We start from the raw sequence: 15,920 nt of genomic DNA, 5'->3' as shown, positions 1-15,920 counted from the left end.
AGTGTTCCCCAAGATGACCCTGCCGAGTTTCCAAGAAGTGGTTCCTGTAGCGTCTTTGGGTGCATCTCCATTTTCATCCACCTCTAGATCTGAACGGTTTTCAGTGCCTTAATATCCAAATATTTGCAGACTGGAAGAAAAAAATCATTAGTGTGTAAATTCCTATTTAGGAGGGGAATGTTATTGTTGAAAACCATTCAGAACTCTTCCAACATCCCTGGGTTGGAAAGGAAAATTGGAATCAAAGAACAATCCTTGTTTCAGCCCCATTCTCTGGTGACAGTGGCACCTGGAGTGCAAATCTGGACCAAAATTAAGTGAACAACGGGAGCTTTCTCTAAACTGGTGCCATCCCTTGGTGCATCTACACCGTAGAATTCATATAGCTTGACACTACAACAGTATGGAATCATGGGCTTTGTAGTTTGTTGAAGCATCAGCACTCTTTGGCAGAGAAGGCTAAATAACATGCAAATGATTCCAAAGCACTGAGTCATGGCAGTTAAAGAGATGTGCGGGTAAAGGTAATGGTTTCCCCCCGACATTAAGTTTGGTTGTGTCCAATTCTGGGGGTTGATACTCATCTCCATTTCTAAGCTGAAGAGCCGGCGTTGTCCGTAGACACCTCAAAGGTCATGTGGCCAGCGTGACTGTATGGAGTTCTGTTACCTTCCCATAGAAGTGATACCTATTGATCTACTCACATTTGCATGTTTTCGAATTGCTAAGTTGGGAAGAGCTGGGGCTAACAGTGGGAGCTCACCCTGCTCCCTAGATTTGAACCTGCGACCTTTCAGTCAGCAAGTTCAGTAGCTCAGTGGTTTAACCCACTGTGCCACAAAGTGGTGTAAAATTGCTTAAATTTAACAATGTAGGTGTGTCCCGTTGTGTTGGCCCGCAATGCTAGCTGGGAAAAGTGGGAGTTGTTCCACACACCCAAAGTTGTCTTTGCCTTCTTAAGTAAATTTTGATCACCATTTCAAATGTTGCCATCACTGAATAATGGATATATTCCCAACAGGCTGCAGCCACTCATGGCTGAGGATTAACTGCCAATAGTTTTTCACACGCTCAGTCCATCTATATTTGCGGATGCCACAAGGGTTGATATTCTTGGCATTTAAAGCTATCCATAATGGCAAGTGAGTCTTTTTAAAAGGCTCCAACTTGTCAATCTTTCCTTTTCCCACTCAAGGGCGATTACTCATTTGCAAAGTATGGTACGGCGCTTGTTGCCAGAAAATCAAAAGCTGATCTGGTGGTGGACACCCAAGTAATATTTCTTGGCACCCTCATTCTGCTCAGCAGGGGTTTCCTTCTGAGACATTTCTTCTGATTTCAAAGGCATTGCATGCCAACCCCATTCCACATCCTTCCCTCTTGGATGGCACCCTTAAACCAGCTCCAAGTGAAATCCAACAGGAATCTGGTTGGTAGGCAATTTTAAGAGAAACCCTAGATGATGGAGTTAAAGCATTTTTATCTTCAGGGAGGAGTTCCAGGTGGTGCAATGGATTAAACCCTTGTGCCAGCAGGACTGCTGACCGACAGGTGAGCAGTTCGAATCCTGGGATCATAGAATCATAGAATCAAAGAGTTGGAAGAGACCTCATGGGCCATCCATTCCAAACCCCTGCCAAGAAGCAGGAATATTGCATTCAAATCACCCCTGACAGATGGCCATCCAGCCTCTGTTTAAAAGCCTTAAAAGAAGGAGCCTCCACCACACTTCGGGGCAGAGAGTTCCACTGCTGAACGGCTCTCTCAGTCAGGAAGTTCTTCCTCATGTTCAGATGGAATCTCCTCTCCTATAGCTTGGAGAGAGGGTTAAGCCCCCTCTGTCAGCTCTAGCTCCCCATGCAGCACATAAGAGAAGCCTCCCACAAGGATGGCAAAACATCAAACATCCGGATATCCCCTGGGCAACGTCATTGCAGACAGTCAATTATCTCACACCAGAAGCGACTTGCAGTTTGTCAAGTCGCTCCTGACATGAAAAAAAATCCTCAGGGAGATATCCAAGCATCAGAATATAAATAAACAATCTGCTTCAAATCACCAAAGAACAATCTCTATTTATTTATTTCAGTATTTTTATCCCATCCTGTATCTAAAGATCCCAGGGTGTCATCCATTAAAATCAATAAGTCCTAACGTAATTATTCCAATTCATTCCTCATGGTGAGAAAAGAGAAGAACTGGCAATTATAGAAAGCCACAAACAATTCATTATGGAACCAGCAACTTAACATTACACTTACATGTTTCAATAATTGATCACTGCGAAACACTGTTGGAAATATCCATATAAGTCTGTTAGGATGAATCATTTAGTTATTCCTTTCATTTCATATTCATTTACTCATCTCTAAATGCAACTACTCTATTCTGGAATATAATGCTTTGTCAAGATAAAAGAACTGTGCCTTTTAATGTATTGTTGAAGGCTTTCATGACCGGAATCACTGGGTTGTTGTGTGTTTTCCAGGCTGTATGGCTATGTTCCCGAAGCATTCTTTCCTGATGTTTCACCTGCATCTATGGCAACCATCCTCAGAGATTTTGAGGACTGTTGGAAACTAGGAAACTGGAGTTTATATATCTGTGGAATGTCCAGGGTGGGAGAAAGAACTCTTGTCTGTTTGAGGTAGATCTGAATGTAGCAATTGGCCACCTTGATTAGCATTTAATGGCCTAACAGTTTTCAAGGTCTGGATTCTTACTGCCTGGGGGAATCCTTTGTGGTTAGTTGGCCCTGACTGTTTCTTGCTTGGAGTTCCCCTGCTTTAGAGTGTTGTTCTTTATGTACTGTTATGATTTTAGAGGGTTTTTTAAATACTGGTAGCCAGATTTTGTTCATTTCCATGGTTTCTTCCTTTCTGTTGAAATTGTCCACATGCTTGTGGATTTCAATGGCTTCTCTGTGTAGTCTGGCATAATAGTACCATATATTATATTCCACTTTCCTAGTTTCCAACAGATCTCACAATCTCTGAGGATGCTTGCGATAGATGCAGATAAAACATCAGGACTGAATGCTTCTGGAACATGGCCATACAGTCTGGAAAACACACAACAACCCTATGCATTTTAAATTAATATGTCTCATTTCCATTTGTTTTTTCTTCTTCAAATAAAGCCTTTTGTTCTCACTTCCAACTGGAGACGATGCTAAAGTGAATCTAAGATGGGGTTTTCTTGACATGATTTGTTTGGGAAGAGAAGTTTGCCTTCTTTGCCTTCCTATGAGACCAAGGCTTGATCTACACTGCCATATAATCCAGTTCTAAGCAGAAAATCTGAATTTAGAAACTGGACTATATGGCAGTGTAGATGGAGCCTCAGAGAGTGTGACCTGTGCGAGGTCACCCAGGAAGTTTTCATAGCCAAGTAGGGATTTGAACCCATTTCTGAAGAGTTGTAGTCCAATGCTCAAACCTGGTTCTCTCAGTGAATCCTAACCATTATGAAAAAACATATCTGTCCAATAAGCAGTGCTCATCAACACTTGTAATTCTCCTCCACTCTTGAAGCCTTATTGATCCTGTATTAACGTTGCCATTATTTCAATCAATGCTCTACTCACTTGCTGTAATTGTCTTTCTCATCAACACAACCTAGAAAATCAGAAGCACAAATTGAATTGTTCTGAGTTGGGACTTCATCCCACAAAAGGGGGGGGGGGGGTTGTCTTCCTTGTGTAGCATTTTATGGGGTTCCATCTTTAGAAAAGACAGATAACTTCCTCCCTCCCCCCCCCCCCCCACTTTCTAACTTAACCATTTCAAGGATACCAGTACAATTTTTAAAACAGGTTATCTTTTGGGGAAAGCACCTGCCATTAGATTTTCCTCCTTAAGCCCATACACTAAAGGAGGCAGGCATCCTTTCCTTTTGGAAACACTTCTTTCAATGGGACCCACACCATCTGGAATCAGAAGGAGCACCAGTAGATCGCCCCCATAAATGCCCACGTTGAAATGTCACAAAGCAGTTGGACAAATCCACTACTTCCCATCACAAGGAAAAATGCCCATTTTCAAGCATTTCTATGAAAAGGGAATCAAATCATAGAATCATAGAATCACAGAGTTGGAAGAGACCTCATGGGCCATCCAGTCCAACCCTCTGCCAAGAAGCAAGAAAATAGCATTCAAAGTACCCCCAACAGATGGCCATCCAGCCTCTGTTTGAAAGCCTCCAAAGAAGGAGCCTCCACCACACTTCGGGGCAGAGAGTTCCACTGCTGAACAGCTCTCACAGTGAGGAAGTTCTTCCTCATGTTCAGATGGAATCTCCTTTCTTGTAGTTTGAAGCCATTGTTCCATGTCCTGGTCTCCAGGGCAGCAGAAAACAAGTCTGCTCCCTCCTCCCTGTGACTTCCTCTCATAAGAAGTCATAAAGAGTGGAACAGATTTCTGTGCCTCCCATTTCTACACGTTGCAGAGATGGTGTCCCAGAAGCAACCACTGGAAGCAGTCCTGCGTCATTTGATGGGCTCAATGGGAATCCATCTTTAAAGTGTGTAGAAACAGGTCAGAACAGAGGAAAACTTCCATATGATGAGGTCCTTGGTCTTTTATCTCAACACTCTCTAGTCCAAGTATGGGTAAACTTCGGCCCTCCAGGTGTTTTGGATTTCAACTCCCACAATTCATAACAGCTGGTAGGCTGTTAGAAATTGTGGGAGTTGAAGTCCAAAACACCTAGAGGGCCAAAGTTTGTCCATGCCTGCTCTAGTCTAACTATTTCTCTAAAATCTCAAGCATAATTGGAGTATGTTTAAATTACATTTTGGCCAAGATCATTCGGCTGCACAATGATACCTTGCCAGCAAATTTGTTACACTGCGCAATTAAATCCACAACCAAGTGTAGAATGAACGTAGTTTGACACCACTTTTTGCACATCCATCCATAGATTCCCTGTGTCCTGCACAGTACATTTCTGCTCACCTGGTGTGATCTAATGTTTGGGCAACCTCTATTGACCGAAACCTGGCCCTTCCACAATGCTTTGGTGCACCAACTCATCGCCACCAATTTTCCTTTGACGGCAGTGAAAGGATAATTCTAACCAATATGTTGGTGATTTGCGACTATTAAACCTTGAAAAGAATACTGTGCATTAGGTCTATTTAAAGCTACAATGGAGGTAATCACCGATCCGTATTTACCTGTCCTTGAATCTAAAATTACAGATATCATTTCCCACTTTAAATGTTTGATGGTTGCTTCCTAGATTATTATAATGTTTTTCTTATTACTGTATTGTTAAATGCTCACCATTATCCCAAATGACAGGTTTCAAGGGCAGCTTTACAAAGAATAGCTTCCTTCCAATGAGCAGCTTGCCTTTGAAATATTTGTTTTATTTATATGTGTACAAGCAGAATAGAGCAAAAGCAAATTGGTCTCTGATTCACTAGGAGAATTTAGACATTGTGAATTTAGTTGTGGATGTATACGGATGATATACTTTACATAAATGCTTAAACTACCGGTTGCACATCCCTTATCCGGAATTCTGAAATTCAAAATAGAACACAATACAATCCAAAACTGTCTCCGTGGAAGGCTGAAATCTTTCTTCTTTTTAAGTTTTTTAACATTTTTATTTACCTGACATACATATCTCAGGTAAATAAAGCTTGTGTCTTTGGAAACAATTATGAGAGATGATCCAGAAAATATTGAAATAGGAAATACTCGTTAATCCAGAACATTTTCTATTAGGAATACTGGACAACCAAATAAACATTAGCACAAAAAATCATATTATATATTACACTTTTGCTTTCTAGTGGTTTAATGTAAACAAACTTTGTTTCATGGACAACATTGTAACAAATATTGTAAATATGATAACAGTTGTCTTCTGCATTCATAGATTCAACTATCATTGGCTTGAAAATATTTTCCCCCACCCCCAAACAAAACTTGATATTGCCAGTTTACAGAAGGGACATCTTTTGTCTATGCCATTGTACTAAATGGGATTTGAGATTCAATGGACTTTGATATACACAGGGAGTCCTGGAACCAAATCCCAGCAGATACTGAGGGCTCATAGTACTCTCAGGCCTAGTGTATGAGGTGTATATGAAACATAAATGAATTTCATGTTTAGACTTAGGACCAAGATATCTCATTATGCAAGTCTATGCAAAAACAGGTAATCCAAAATCTGGAAAAAAGTGTAATCTAAGATTGGTGTAGAGATCCTAGAAAAATCCTAGATTGGACACATATTGTAAGATGCATGGAGGGGAAACGGGGGCACCAATTCTATCAGTATAAGGGTCATACTGTATTAATATTTGCATATATTGCCAAGTCAGAGCATTCCTGGTATTGATATTTCATAGGCAAAAGCTAAGATCTACTGAGGTCTGAATAATCAAGACACAATCGTTCCCGAGCTGAGAAACATCAGAAATAGTCTCACTGAACCAGAAGAATGGAAAGCTACAGTAACATTAATGTTCCATGCAAGTGTGTTTGTGTGTGCCTTGTATGTGCCTTCAAGTTGCCGCTTGACTTATGGTGTAGGGTTTTCTCAGGCAATAGAATACTCTGAGATTGTTTTGGCAGTTCCTTCCTCTGAAATATGAACTATAGCATCTGGTATTTGCTGATGGTCTCCCATTCAATAATAATAATAATAATAATAATAATAATAATAATAACTTTATTCATACCCCACCTTTCTCCCCATGTGGACTAAAGGCAGCTAACAATCCCACATTTGCTCATTGTGCTGGCACGGCTGTGCTAGGAGATTTGATTCTTTTTCTTGCACTATTAGTTTGCATGAATCTATTCAAGCTATGCTTTTTTGCAATCAGGTGGCTTCCCCAGTTTGCAATCATAGGGCCAACAACCTATCAATCATCGTTAGAGCCTTTACACATGCCCCTTTATCCAGGTTTGGAGGGAAAAGAGGACTTTTAGTTCAGTCTCACAGTTTGGAGCCTAACAGACAGGACGTGTGGGCTTCTCTCTCCAACCTGCAAAAAGGCTTCATTTCTCACAGCTTTGCTGCGGGGAGGGGGGGGGAGAAATACAGCCAGCTTTGCTGGGGGGGAAAGAAATACAGCCATCTTTGCTGGGAATTGCAGCCAGCTTTGCTAGGCAGAGGGAATGGTTCCACAACCTTCGTGGAAAATCTAAAGGACACCAGCTTGGCCGATCTACAAAAAACCTTATCTGGTAAGGGACACTCAGGCTATCCATAAAGCAGATTGGAGCCAGGAGGAGGGGCCTCATACCAGTAAGGTAAAGGAAGATTGCCCAAGGAGGGGTCAGAAGGTTTCCCCAGGAAAGAAAGGAACAGTTTATCAAGCAGTTGCCTGTCCCTTGCAGGCATATCGAGGAAGCTACTAGTTTTCAAGATTATAAAGTATTTAATTCATTTGTTCAAAGATTTAAGCCTTAATAAATAACTTTGTTGAACCTATTTTGAGCCTCTACAGAACTTTGTGTTGGGAAACCTATGGGACCCTTTAGTTGAGGCACCCCGGCGTCCTGTTGGGCATACAGAAAGCACGTCCTGTAAACAGACATTGTCATAGACCCAGCGCGCGACAGCACACTCATTGTTTAAAATTTTCAAAAACTAAATAATATAGTGTGGATTAAGGTAAAAACCAGATTAATACATAATAAATAAGCTCAGTCTGTCTGCGTGTCCTCCTCAGAATCCCACCCACACTTCCCCAGTAGTATGCCTTATCCTCCCCCAAATATCTGCTAGCAAAAGAAGGTCTTGACTTGCTTGATATTTAAGCCCACAACGTTCCATAAGCATTCTTAAATCATCTCTCCAACTTTATCAGTCATTCTGCACGGTTATACTTTTTCCAATTAATTATTGCTTTTTAACCCATGAGAAATACCTCTGCATGGACTCCCCAACCAAAAGACAAATGGTGGAGAGGGACATACAAAGGGACACTTGTTCTGGACAGAAAGAGATAAAGCAATGATGAAAATGCATAGGAATTAGACCCTGCTCAATTTCCCCTCAAGGCAGTTTTGAAAGCCATGAAGAAGAAGCTTAAATTATTGTCATTGGATCCTCTCTACTATTATCAGCAATGAAAGTGAAACACAAGTGACAGAAATTTTGCAGGCAAAAATGGCCACAAAAGGCATAAACTCACCACATTTCATCATTCCCACTTCGTAACATTTCCGGAGTCGGCAGGCCTGGCAACTTTTACGCCGGTTTTTATCTATTGTACACTGGTTTGTTGCTGGACAGATATAGTCGTTGTGTCCTGCAGGGAGGTTACAAAATAATGGATTATGCATATCTCTATCTATCTATCTATCTATCTATCTATCTATCTATCTATCTATCTACCTACCTATTTATCATCTGTCTATAAGTTGCTGAATATGATGATTATAACATGGAAAGCAATTCCTGACTGTGGCTGTGATGCTTGAAAGATTACCAAATTTTAGGACCAGGCCCTAAGATTCCAATATTCATGGATCATCCCCAGACAGGAATTGAGGTGCAGAACCTCCTATTTTAATGGACTGAATTCCAGGGCAAAGGATAGGGTTGTCTGTGTCTGCAAGCCCCTTCTCAGCTTGGAGAACTGCAATTTCTACAGTTTGAAGGCTAAATTGTTTTGTTTCTTCAACTTGCAAAACCAAGTGATAAGAAGCAAGGAGCTCTATGTATGTACTTAGTTAACGTCCACCTTCTTTCCAAGTTGTTGTGCCAGGACTCTCCCTCCATCGTTTTAGATTCTTTAGTAGCACTTTACAATTCTGAGATTGAATACTGCTGTTTTCTCTCCAGCCATTGCTGTATTTTATTGATTTTACCAGGGGGTACTGGGAAGTTATGATGTTGTGTTGACTGTTTATTGTCTATATTTTGTTTTTCACTTGTTGTATTTTGTATGTCACACCTTGAGTGTTCTGTGAGCTGCCCAAGTCCCTCGGGGAGATGGTGGCGGGATAGAAATAAAAGATTATTATTATTATTATTATTATTATTATTATTATTATTATTATTATGCTCTGTATCCACTTAAAAACAAGCAGGCTAGATTAAATGTTCCTTACTTTCACTTTTCTCCCCAATTATGGCCCCCCGGTGGCGCAGTGGGTTAAAGCACTGAGCTGCTGAGCTTGTTGACCAAAAGGTCGCAGGTTCAATTCCAGGGAGCAGTGTGAGCTTCTGCTGTCACCCCTAGCTTCTGCCAACCTAGCAGTTTGAAAACATGCAAATGTGAGTAGATCAATAGGTACCGCTCCGGCGGGAAGGTAACGGCGCTCCATGTGGTCATGCTGGCCACATGACCTTGGAGGTGTCTATGGACAACGCTGGCTCTTCGGCTTAGAAATGGAGATGAGCACCACACCCCAGAGTCAGACATGACTGGACTTAATGTCAGGGGACAACCTTTACCTACTTTCACTTATCTCTCCAATTATACCCTTATTTCATCTTAATTTGGAAACAGATCCTTCAACTCAAGATTTCTTGTCCTAATTTTCAAACATATTCAGAGATCAAAGAGAGAGGAAATGTGTGAATGACAAGAAGGGAGCTACTATTCTCTGTCCTTAATCCATAACACTTAATGACACCAACATAGGCCATTCCTAGGACCCAGACTTTGATCCCAAAACTTCAGGGCCTGGGACCATCCTGAGCTGCCAACCCTACTTGCCTATTGTTGACCATCATTGTTGCCATACCAAATGCATCCTTTTCCCAGTGAAATTGGCTTGCCAGTGTGGTTGCACTGAACACAGTCTGTGCAGTCTGGAATAGACCATGTGTCCTTGATTTGACAGACAATATCTCAGTGACACAGATCATACACAAATCCAGAAAGGTCACCCAGCTGCCTTGCAAAACAACCCCATGCTTCCTTTCACCTTCATGATCAAGGCAACAGGATGTTTATTCGTCATGAAAGATGCATGAAAGTTTCCTAACTCTTATTTAATCAGTGATGAGGTTTGAGCCCAAAAGGTTAGAGCGAGTGAACGAGGAGAAGCCATGTAGATGAGGCAGAGGTGGGACTCCTCAGGAAGGCACTGTGCTCAATGCATCTTGATACAGGCTAAACATTCCTTATCAAAAATATAAAATGTGCACATAGGTGGCTGAGAGAATGACAATTTTGCTTTCTGATGGTTTAATGACCACAAACTTTTCTTTACACACAGTGTTATTAAACTTATGGTGCATAAAATTTTCTTCAAGTAGTGCTTGGGTGTACTTAAACACAGTGTCCCCTTGGCCAGGTGGGCCCATTTTCCTGCATAAAAATAATTTTACAATGGATTTTGCTTATGTAGCGCGATTCTAAATTTGAAGGCTTTCTGTTTCGGAGTCACTCCAGACATAATGATAGAGCTGATAGTCTATGGGAGTATATCTCAAAGCAGGCAGTGTATGTCTACCGGGCCTATCTTCTTCAGAGCCCAAGTAAGGGGCTTCATAACTTAATTAGCACAGGGCTTCATTTGTCCTAAATCTGTCACTATGTATATAAGAAATATAAATGGATTGCATGGTTAGATTTAGATCCTATTGCCAAGGTATCTCAATATGTATCTCAATATGTATTCCCTGTAGTAAAATCCCTAAAAATTGGGGGATAACCCAAACATTATAAAACTTGGTGGGCTAAGAGTGGTAGATGTGCCCTCCACATGTGGTGACTTTCACCTCTCTAGCCCTAAAACTGAGTGGAAGGGAAGCCTGGGGAAGCCTGCCCATAGTGGCCAATAAGTTAAAACCTTTTGTATTTTTGGACACAGAACAAAAACTCCCATTTGGAAAGGCACCTATTTTCAGGAGGCGCTCAAAAACGAAAACAGGAGGCCTTACGAATGAAACAAACAGAAACAGACAGCGATTCTATACAAATGCACAAGTTTACTCCCTAGCCTTCTGTTAAATCAGACAACTCTCACTGCTGCTGGGTTTTTCACAGTCACTAATTTTATCATACTTTCTGATATTTTATCTACAGTATTGCTGTATGATCTAGTATGGGAAGAAATCCATGATATCAAGTCTTGGCACTGCATAGAGGAGACCAATGAGGAGAGTGTGGAGCAGACAAAACTAAGCAATAATTGAATTCAGGTAGGAGTGTTTCCCACATTTCACTTCTCCCGGATTGTCAGGTGAAATACAGGTGAAGGTTTCTGTATGTTTTAACAGTTGTGTAGAACCCTAGGGTTCCACAACAGCCTCACAGGGGTTCCATCAAAAATATTTTAAATCACTTTTGAAAATGCCTGTTCCAGATTAGGAAGATTTTATTGAAATGCATTGTACCTTGTCTCTAAAAATGAAATTTCAATCTCTTTATTTCCAAACCTACTGCATTATACAAAACACCGAGACAACAGGAGTAGATGAAAGAAGGAAGAACTTTGTGGGCACATAATGCTTAGGGACAGAGTTTTGGTTCTGTGGGGAAACAAAAGTCTTCTGAAAGGTTGCATGAGCAAAAAGGTTTGGGAACCACTGGAGCAGAAGATATTTCCCCTATCCCCTATCAAATCCCCTATCCAAAACGGCAACTCTCTTGTACATTTCAGAGGCAGCTAAGATGAATGGGCTCCCACTACACATGTAGGAATAGTGTGATTTCATAGAATCATAGAATCAAAGAGTTGGAAGAGACCTCATGGGCCATCCAGTCCAACCCCCTGCCAAGAAGCAGGAATATTGCATTCAAATCACCCCTGACAAATGGCCATCCAGCCTCTGCTTAAAAGCTTCCAAAGAAGGAGCCTCCACCACACTCCGGGGCAGAGAGTTCCACTGCTGAACGTCTCTCACAGTCAGGAAGTTCTTCCTAATGTTCAGATGGAATCTCCTCTCTTGTAGTTTGAAGCCATTGTTTCGCGTCCTAGTCTCCAAGGAAGCAGAAAACAAGCTTGCTCCCTCCTCCCTGTGGCTTCCTCTCACATATTTATACATGGCTATCATATCTCCTCTCAGCCTTCTCTTCTTCAGGCTAAACATGCCCAGTTCCCTGAGCCGCTCCTCATAGGACTTGTTCTCCAGACCCTTGATCATTTTAGTCGCCCTCCTCTGGACACATTCCAGCTTGTCAATATCTCTCTTGAATTTCTCCCAGTATTTCACTCTTAAAGGTGTTCTAGGAAGTTCGCCTCTGAAAAATGTAAAATGAGGGATCAATCCGTACTGGCAATTTTAAAAAAAGACAGTTGAAAATATGAAAAAAAAGGCTGTTTGATATAACAAGAAAATCATTTTTTAAAGAATGACTGAGTAATTTTATTTGAAAAGCCATGGTGTGCCCAGAACAGATGTGGACTCAGTTCCTGGAAACGAAGGCTGATTGTTATCGAAGGTGCCCTGGAACAAAAAAGATAAAAATGTTGTCCTGCTAGGTCTCTTCATATGTCATGGCCTTCAGAAGGTTATCATGTTCTGTTCTAAAGTGCAGGTGACCAAAGCATATGTCAGGTAAACATTATGCTTTTCTTTATAACGTCAACTTCCTATACCTGGATTTTTATAGAAATGTATTCATCTGAAGTGGTTATGTTCCCACTGAAGGAAAACAAATTTGCTTCTGAGCAAACACAGGATAAATTTGAAACATACTGTTGAGTTCAGGTTGCAATCTCCTGTGCCCATATTTCAGTGAAGGCCTTCCGAACTCAACAGGTATCTAAAATTGGATGGTGAGAGCATTTTAATTGAAATGTTGATTAATCAACCCATCACAGAATAGATTTAATGCTGCATTTGTTGTTTTTTCCGATAGGTGAGAGTCGTTCAGCAGTGGAACTCTCTGCGCCGGAGTGTGGTGGAGGCTCCTTCTTTGGAAGTTTTTAAACAGAGGCTGGATGGCCATCTGACAGGGGTGATTTGAATGCAATATTTCTGCTTTTTGGCAGGGAGTTGGACTGGATGGCCCATGAGGTCTCTTCCAACTCTTTGATTCTATGATTCTAGGTGTCCCCTATCTTAAGTAACTCAACTTCATATACAGTGGTGGCTGGTGAAACCCAAGCACAAAGATTTTAAAGGAAACTATTCAAAGTATTGGAATCTATCCTTAAAATAAGTTACAGTTCAGACTAAAACACAGAATGGATTCACTTCCTCACTCAGAATCACAGAACTGGAAAAGACCACAAGAGTCATCCAGTCCAATACAGGCCATGCATGAGTACACAGTTAAAGCACTCCTGACAGATGGCCATCTGTTTTTGTTGTTTATTTGTTCAGTTGCTTCCAACTCTTCATGACATCATGGAACAGCACACGCCAGAGCTCCTTGTCGGCCGTGGCCACCCCCAGTTCCTTCAAGGTCAAGCCAGTCACTTCAAGGATCCCATCCATCCATCTTGCCTTTGGTTGGCCCCTCTTCTTTTTTCCTTCCTTTCCCCCCAGTATCATCTTCTGCAAGCTTTCCTGTCTTCTCATTATGTGACCAAAGTACTTCATCTTTGCCTCTAATATCATTTCCTCCAGTGAGCAGTTGGGCTTTATTTCCTGGAGGATGGACTGGTTGGATTTTCTTGCGGTCCAAGGCACTCTCAGAATTTTCCTCCAACACCACAGTTCAAAAGCATCTCTCTTCCTTTGCTCAGCCTTCCCTAAGGTCCAGCTCTTGCATCCATAGGTTACAATGGGAATACTTTAACTATGTGGATCTTCGTTGCTAGTGTGCTGTCTCTTCTCTTCACTATTTTATCGAGATTGGTCCTTACTCTCCTCCCAAGAAGTAAACATCTTCTGATTTCCTGGCTTCAGTCTGCATTTGCAGTAATTTTCACACCTAAAAATACAAAGTCTGTCACGGCCTCCATGTTTTCTCCCTCTATTTGCCAGTCTTATTGCTATAATCTTGGGAATTTTGATGTTTAACTGCAACCCAGCTTTTGCACTTTCTTCTTTCACCTTTGTTAGAAGAAGGCTCCTCAGCTCCTTCTCACTTTCAGTCTATTCTGGACTTTGTTTAAAACTTCCAGATAAGCAAAATTCACTATGTTCTACGGCAGCAGCAGCATATTCCACTGTTAAACAGCCCTTGCAAACTAGATTTTTTCCCTAAAGATGATGTGGAATTTCTTTTCCTGTAGCTTGAATCTGTTGTTCAGTGTCCTAGTCTCTGGAATAGCACCTCAATATAATATGTTTCAAATATTAAAAGATGGCTTTCATGTCCCATCATAATTGTTTCTTTTCTAGTGTAAACATACACAACCACTCCTCATAGGGATTCATAGTTTCCAGACTTTTTGTCACTTTGGTCACTATTCTCTGGAAATGTTCTAACCCCTCAATATCATTCTTATTCAGTGGTGCACAGAACTGGAGACAGGATTATTCCAGGTGAGATCTGGCCAGATATTCACTTCCCTTGATCTAGACCAGGTCTGCACAACATGAAGCCCTCCAGATGTTTGGGCCTCCAACTCCCAGAATGCCTAGACCACTTGTCAATGGTAAGGAATTCTGGGAGCTGAAGTCCCAAACACCAGGTTGTGCAGGCTTTATGTAAAGACCTCGGTGGCACAATGGGTAAACACCTTATGTCGGCAGGACTGCTGACCCGAAGGTTGGTTTTTTAAATCAGGAAGTGGGGTGAGCTCCCATCTGTCAGTTCCAACTTCTCATGTGGGGACATGGGAGAAGCCTCCCACAGGATGGTAAAACATCCAGGTGTCCCCTGGGCAACGTCCTTGCAGACAGCCAATTCTCTCATACCAGAAGTGACTTGCAATTTCTCAAATTGCTCCTGACACGGAAAAAAACCTATGCATTTCATTTTCTCTGCCTAAGTTTAAGTACTGTATATTCCTCCTGTTTGAATTCGTTGTGTTAGTTTTGGCCCAGGTCTCTAATCTTTTAAGGTCATTTTTTAAATTTTGATCGTGTCCTTTGGGGTATTAGCTTTGCCTTCCAATTTGGTATCATCTAATAAACACAAATGGGCTCTGTCAACCACAAGTGTATATTTTTCCCCAAAATATGTTTTCAGGTCCCAGTGAAACCCTTCTCAGAGCATAACCATTTCTCCTACCTTGAATGCTTCTTTTGAAGAATGCTTTGCAGCCTTCACATGACCAGACCCCGTAGTGATATCCTGAAGCATAGTCGCTACACACAGCACAGAAGTGGGCATCCCTTTTGGAACCAGGGCTGTTTGTGGTGGGACTGGTGCAATCGCTGCCGCTGGCCTTCCGCTTCAGCACCTCTCTGGAGGCAGAGAGGAGGAGAGAGGTTGCATAACAAACAAAAGAAGTAAAAGGTGTTTTCTGATCTGAAACCTTGCCTTTATTTTGTTTTCATCACCAACCTGATTTCATTAATGCAGAAAGGGGGTTGAGGCCATGTTGCAGCCAAACAAAAAGAGTGCTGCGGCATTTTGGAGATTGCCAGATTTATTGCGGAAGAAGGTTTCTGTACCTACAGCCCCATCTTCACCAATTTAATAGTGAGGTCCCCAAAGGCTGAACCATGAGAAATCCAATGACATTTGATGTGCCTTTTGTATCTACAGATTCTGCAACAATGAATATAATCATCATCCATGGTTTGGAAATATATTTTTTGAAAAATATTCAAAAAATCAGATCTTGACTTTGTGATTTTATGTAAGAGACGCCATTTTACTATGCCATTGTATCTGGTGTGATTTGACTGTCTGTAGATTTTGGTATCCATAAGGTTCCTGGAATGCACCTCAATGGATACCAACTGCCAACAGGACTTGATCCTTCTTTTGGCATTATCAACTTCCATTCCTCAAAAACATACCCATAGTATCCCGATCAGGCAGAGATGGTTATGATTCATCCTCTACTATACCATTTTTTCATCTGCTTTAAAATCTCACAATTTCCTCCTCATCCACTTTCTCCTTTTGTTCTCAGATTAAT

The 15,920-nt window shown here is 41.4% G+C and overlaps 1 protein-coding gene across 1 annotated transcript in view; it reads right to left on the bottom strand.

Moving 5' to 3' along the window:
• Positions 1-15,920, bottom strand: part of ESR2 (estrogen receptor 2) — a 59,346-nt gene that overhangs the window by 19,463 nt on the left and 23,963 nt on the right. Inside the window, exons 3-4 of the mRNA XM_060754307.2 lie at positions 15,062-15,237; positions 8,165-8,281 (exon numbers count right to left, since the gene is read on the bottom strand). Of these exons, the coding sequence (XP_060610290.2) occupies positions 8,165-8,281; positions 15,062-15,237 (293 nt within the window). The remainder of the gene's footprint in view (positions 1-8,164; positions 8,282-15,061; positions 15,238-15,920) is intronic.

Source organism: Anolis sagrei, chromosome 1 (genome assembly GCF_037176765.1).
Source record: "Anolis sagrei isolate rAnoSag1 chromosome 1, rAnoSag1.mat, whole genome shotgun sequence".
In the NCBI taxonomy this organism is placed as follows: domain Eukaryota; kingdom Metazoa; phylum Chordata; class Lepidosauria; order Squamata; family Dactyloidae; genus Anolis; species Anolis sagrei.
Note: the sequence above shows the minus strand (reverse complement) of the source record. Positions and strands in the feature narration are given on the sequence as shown.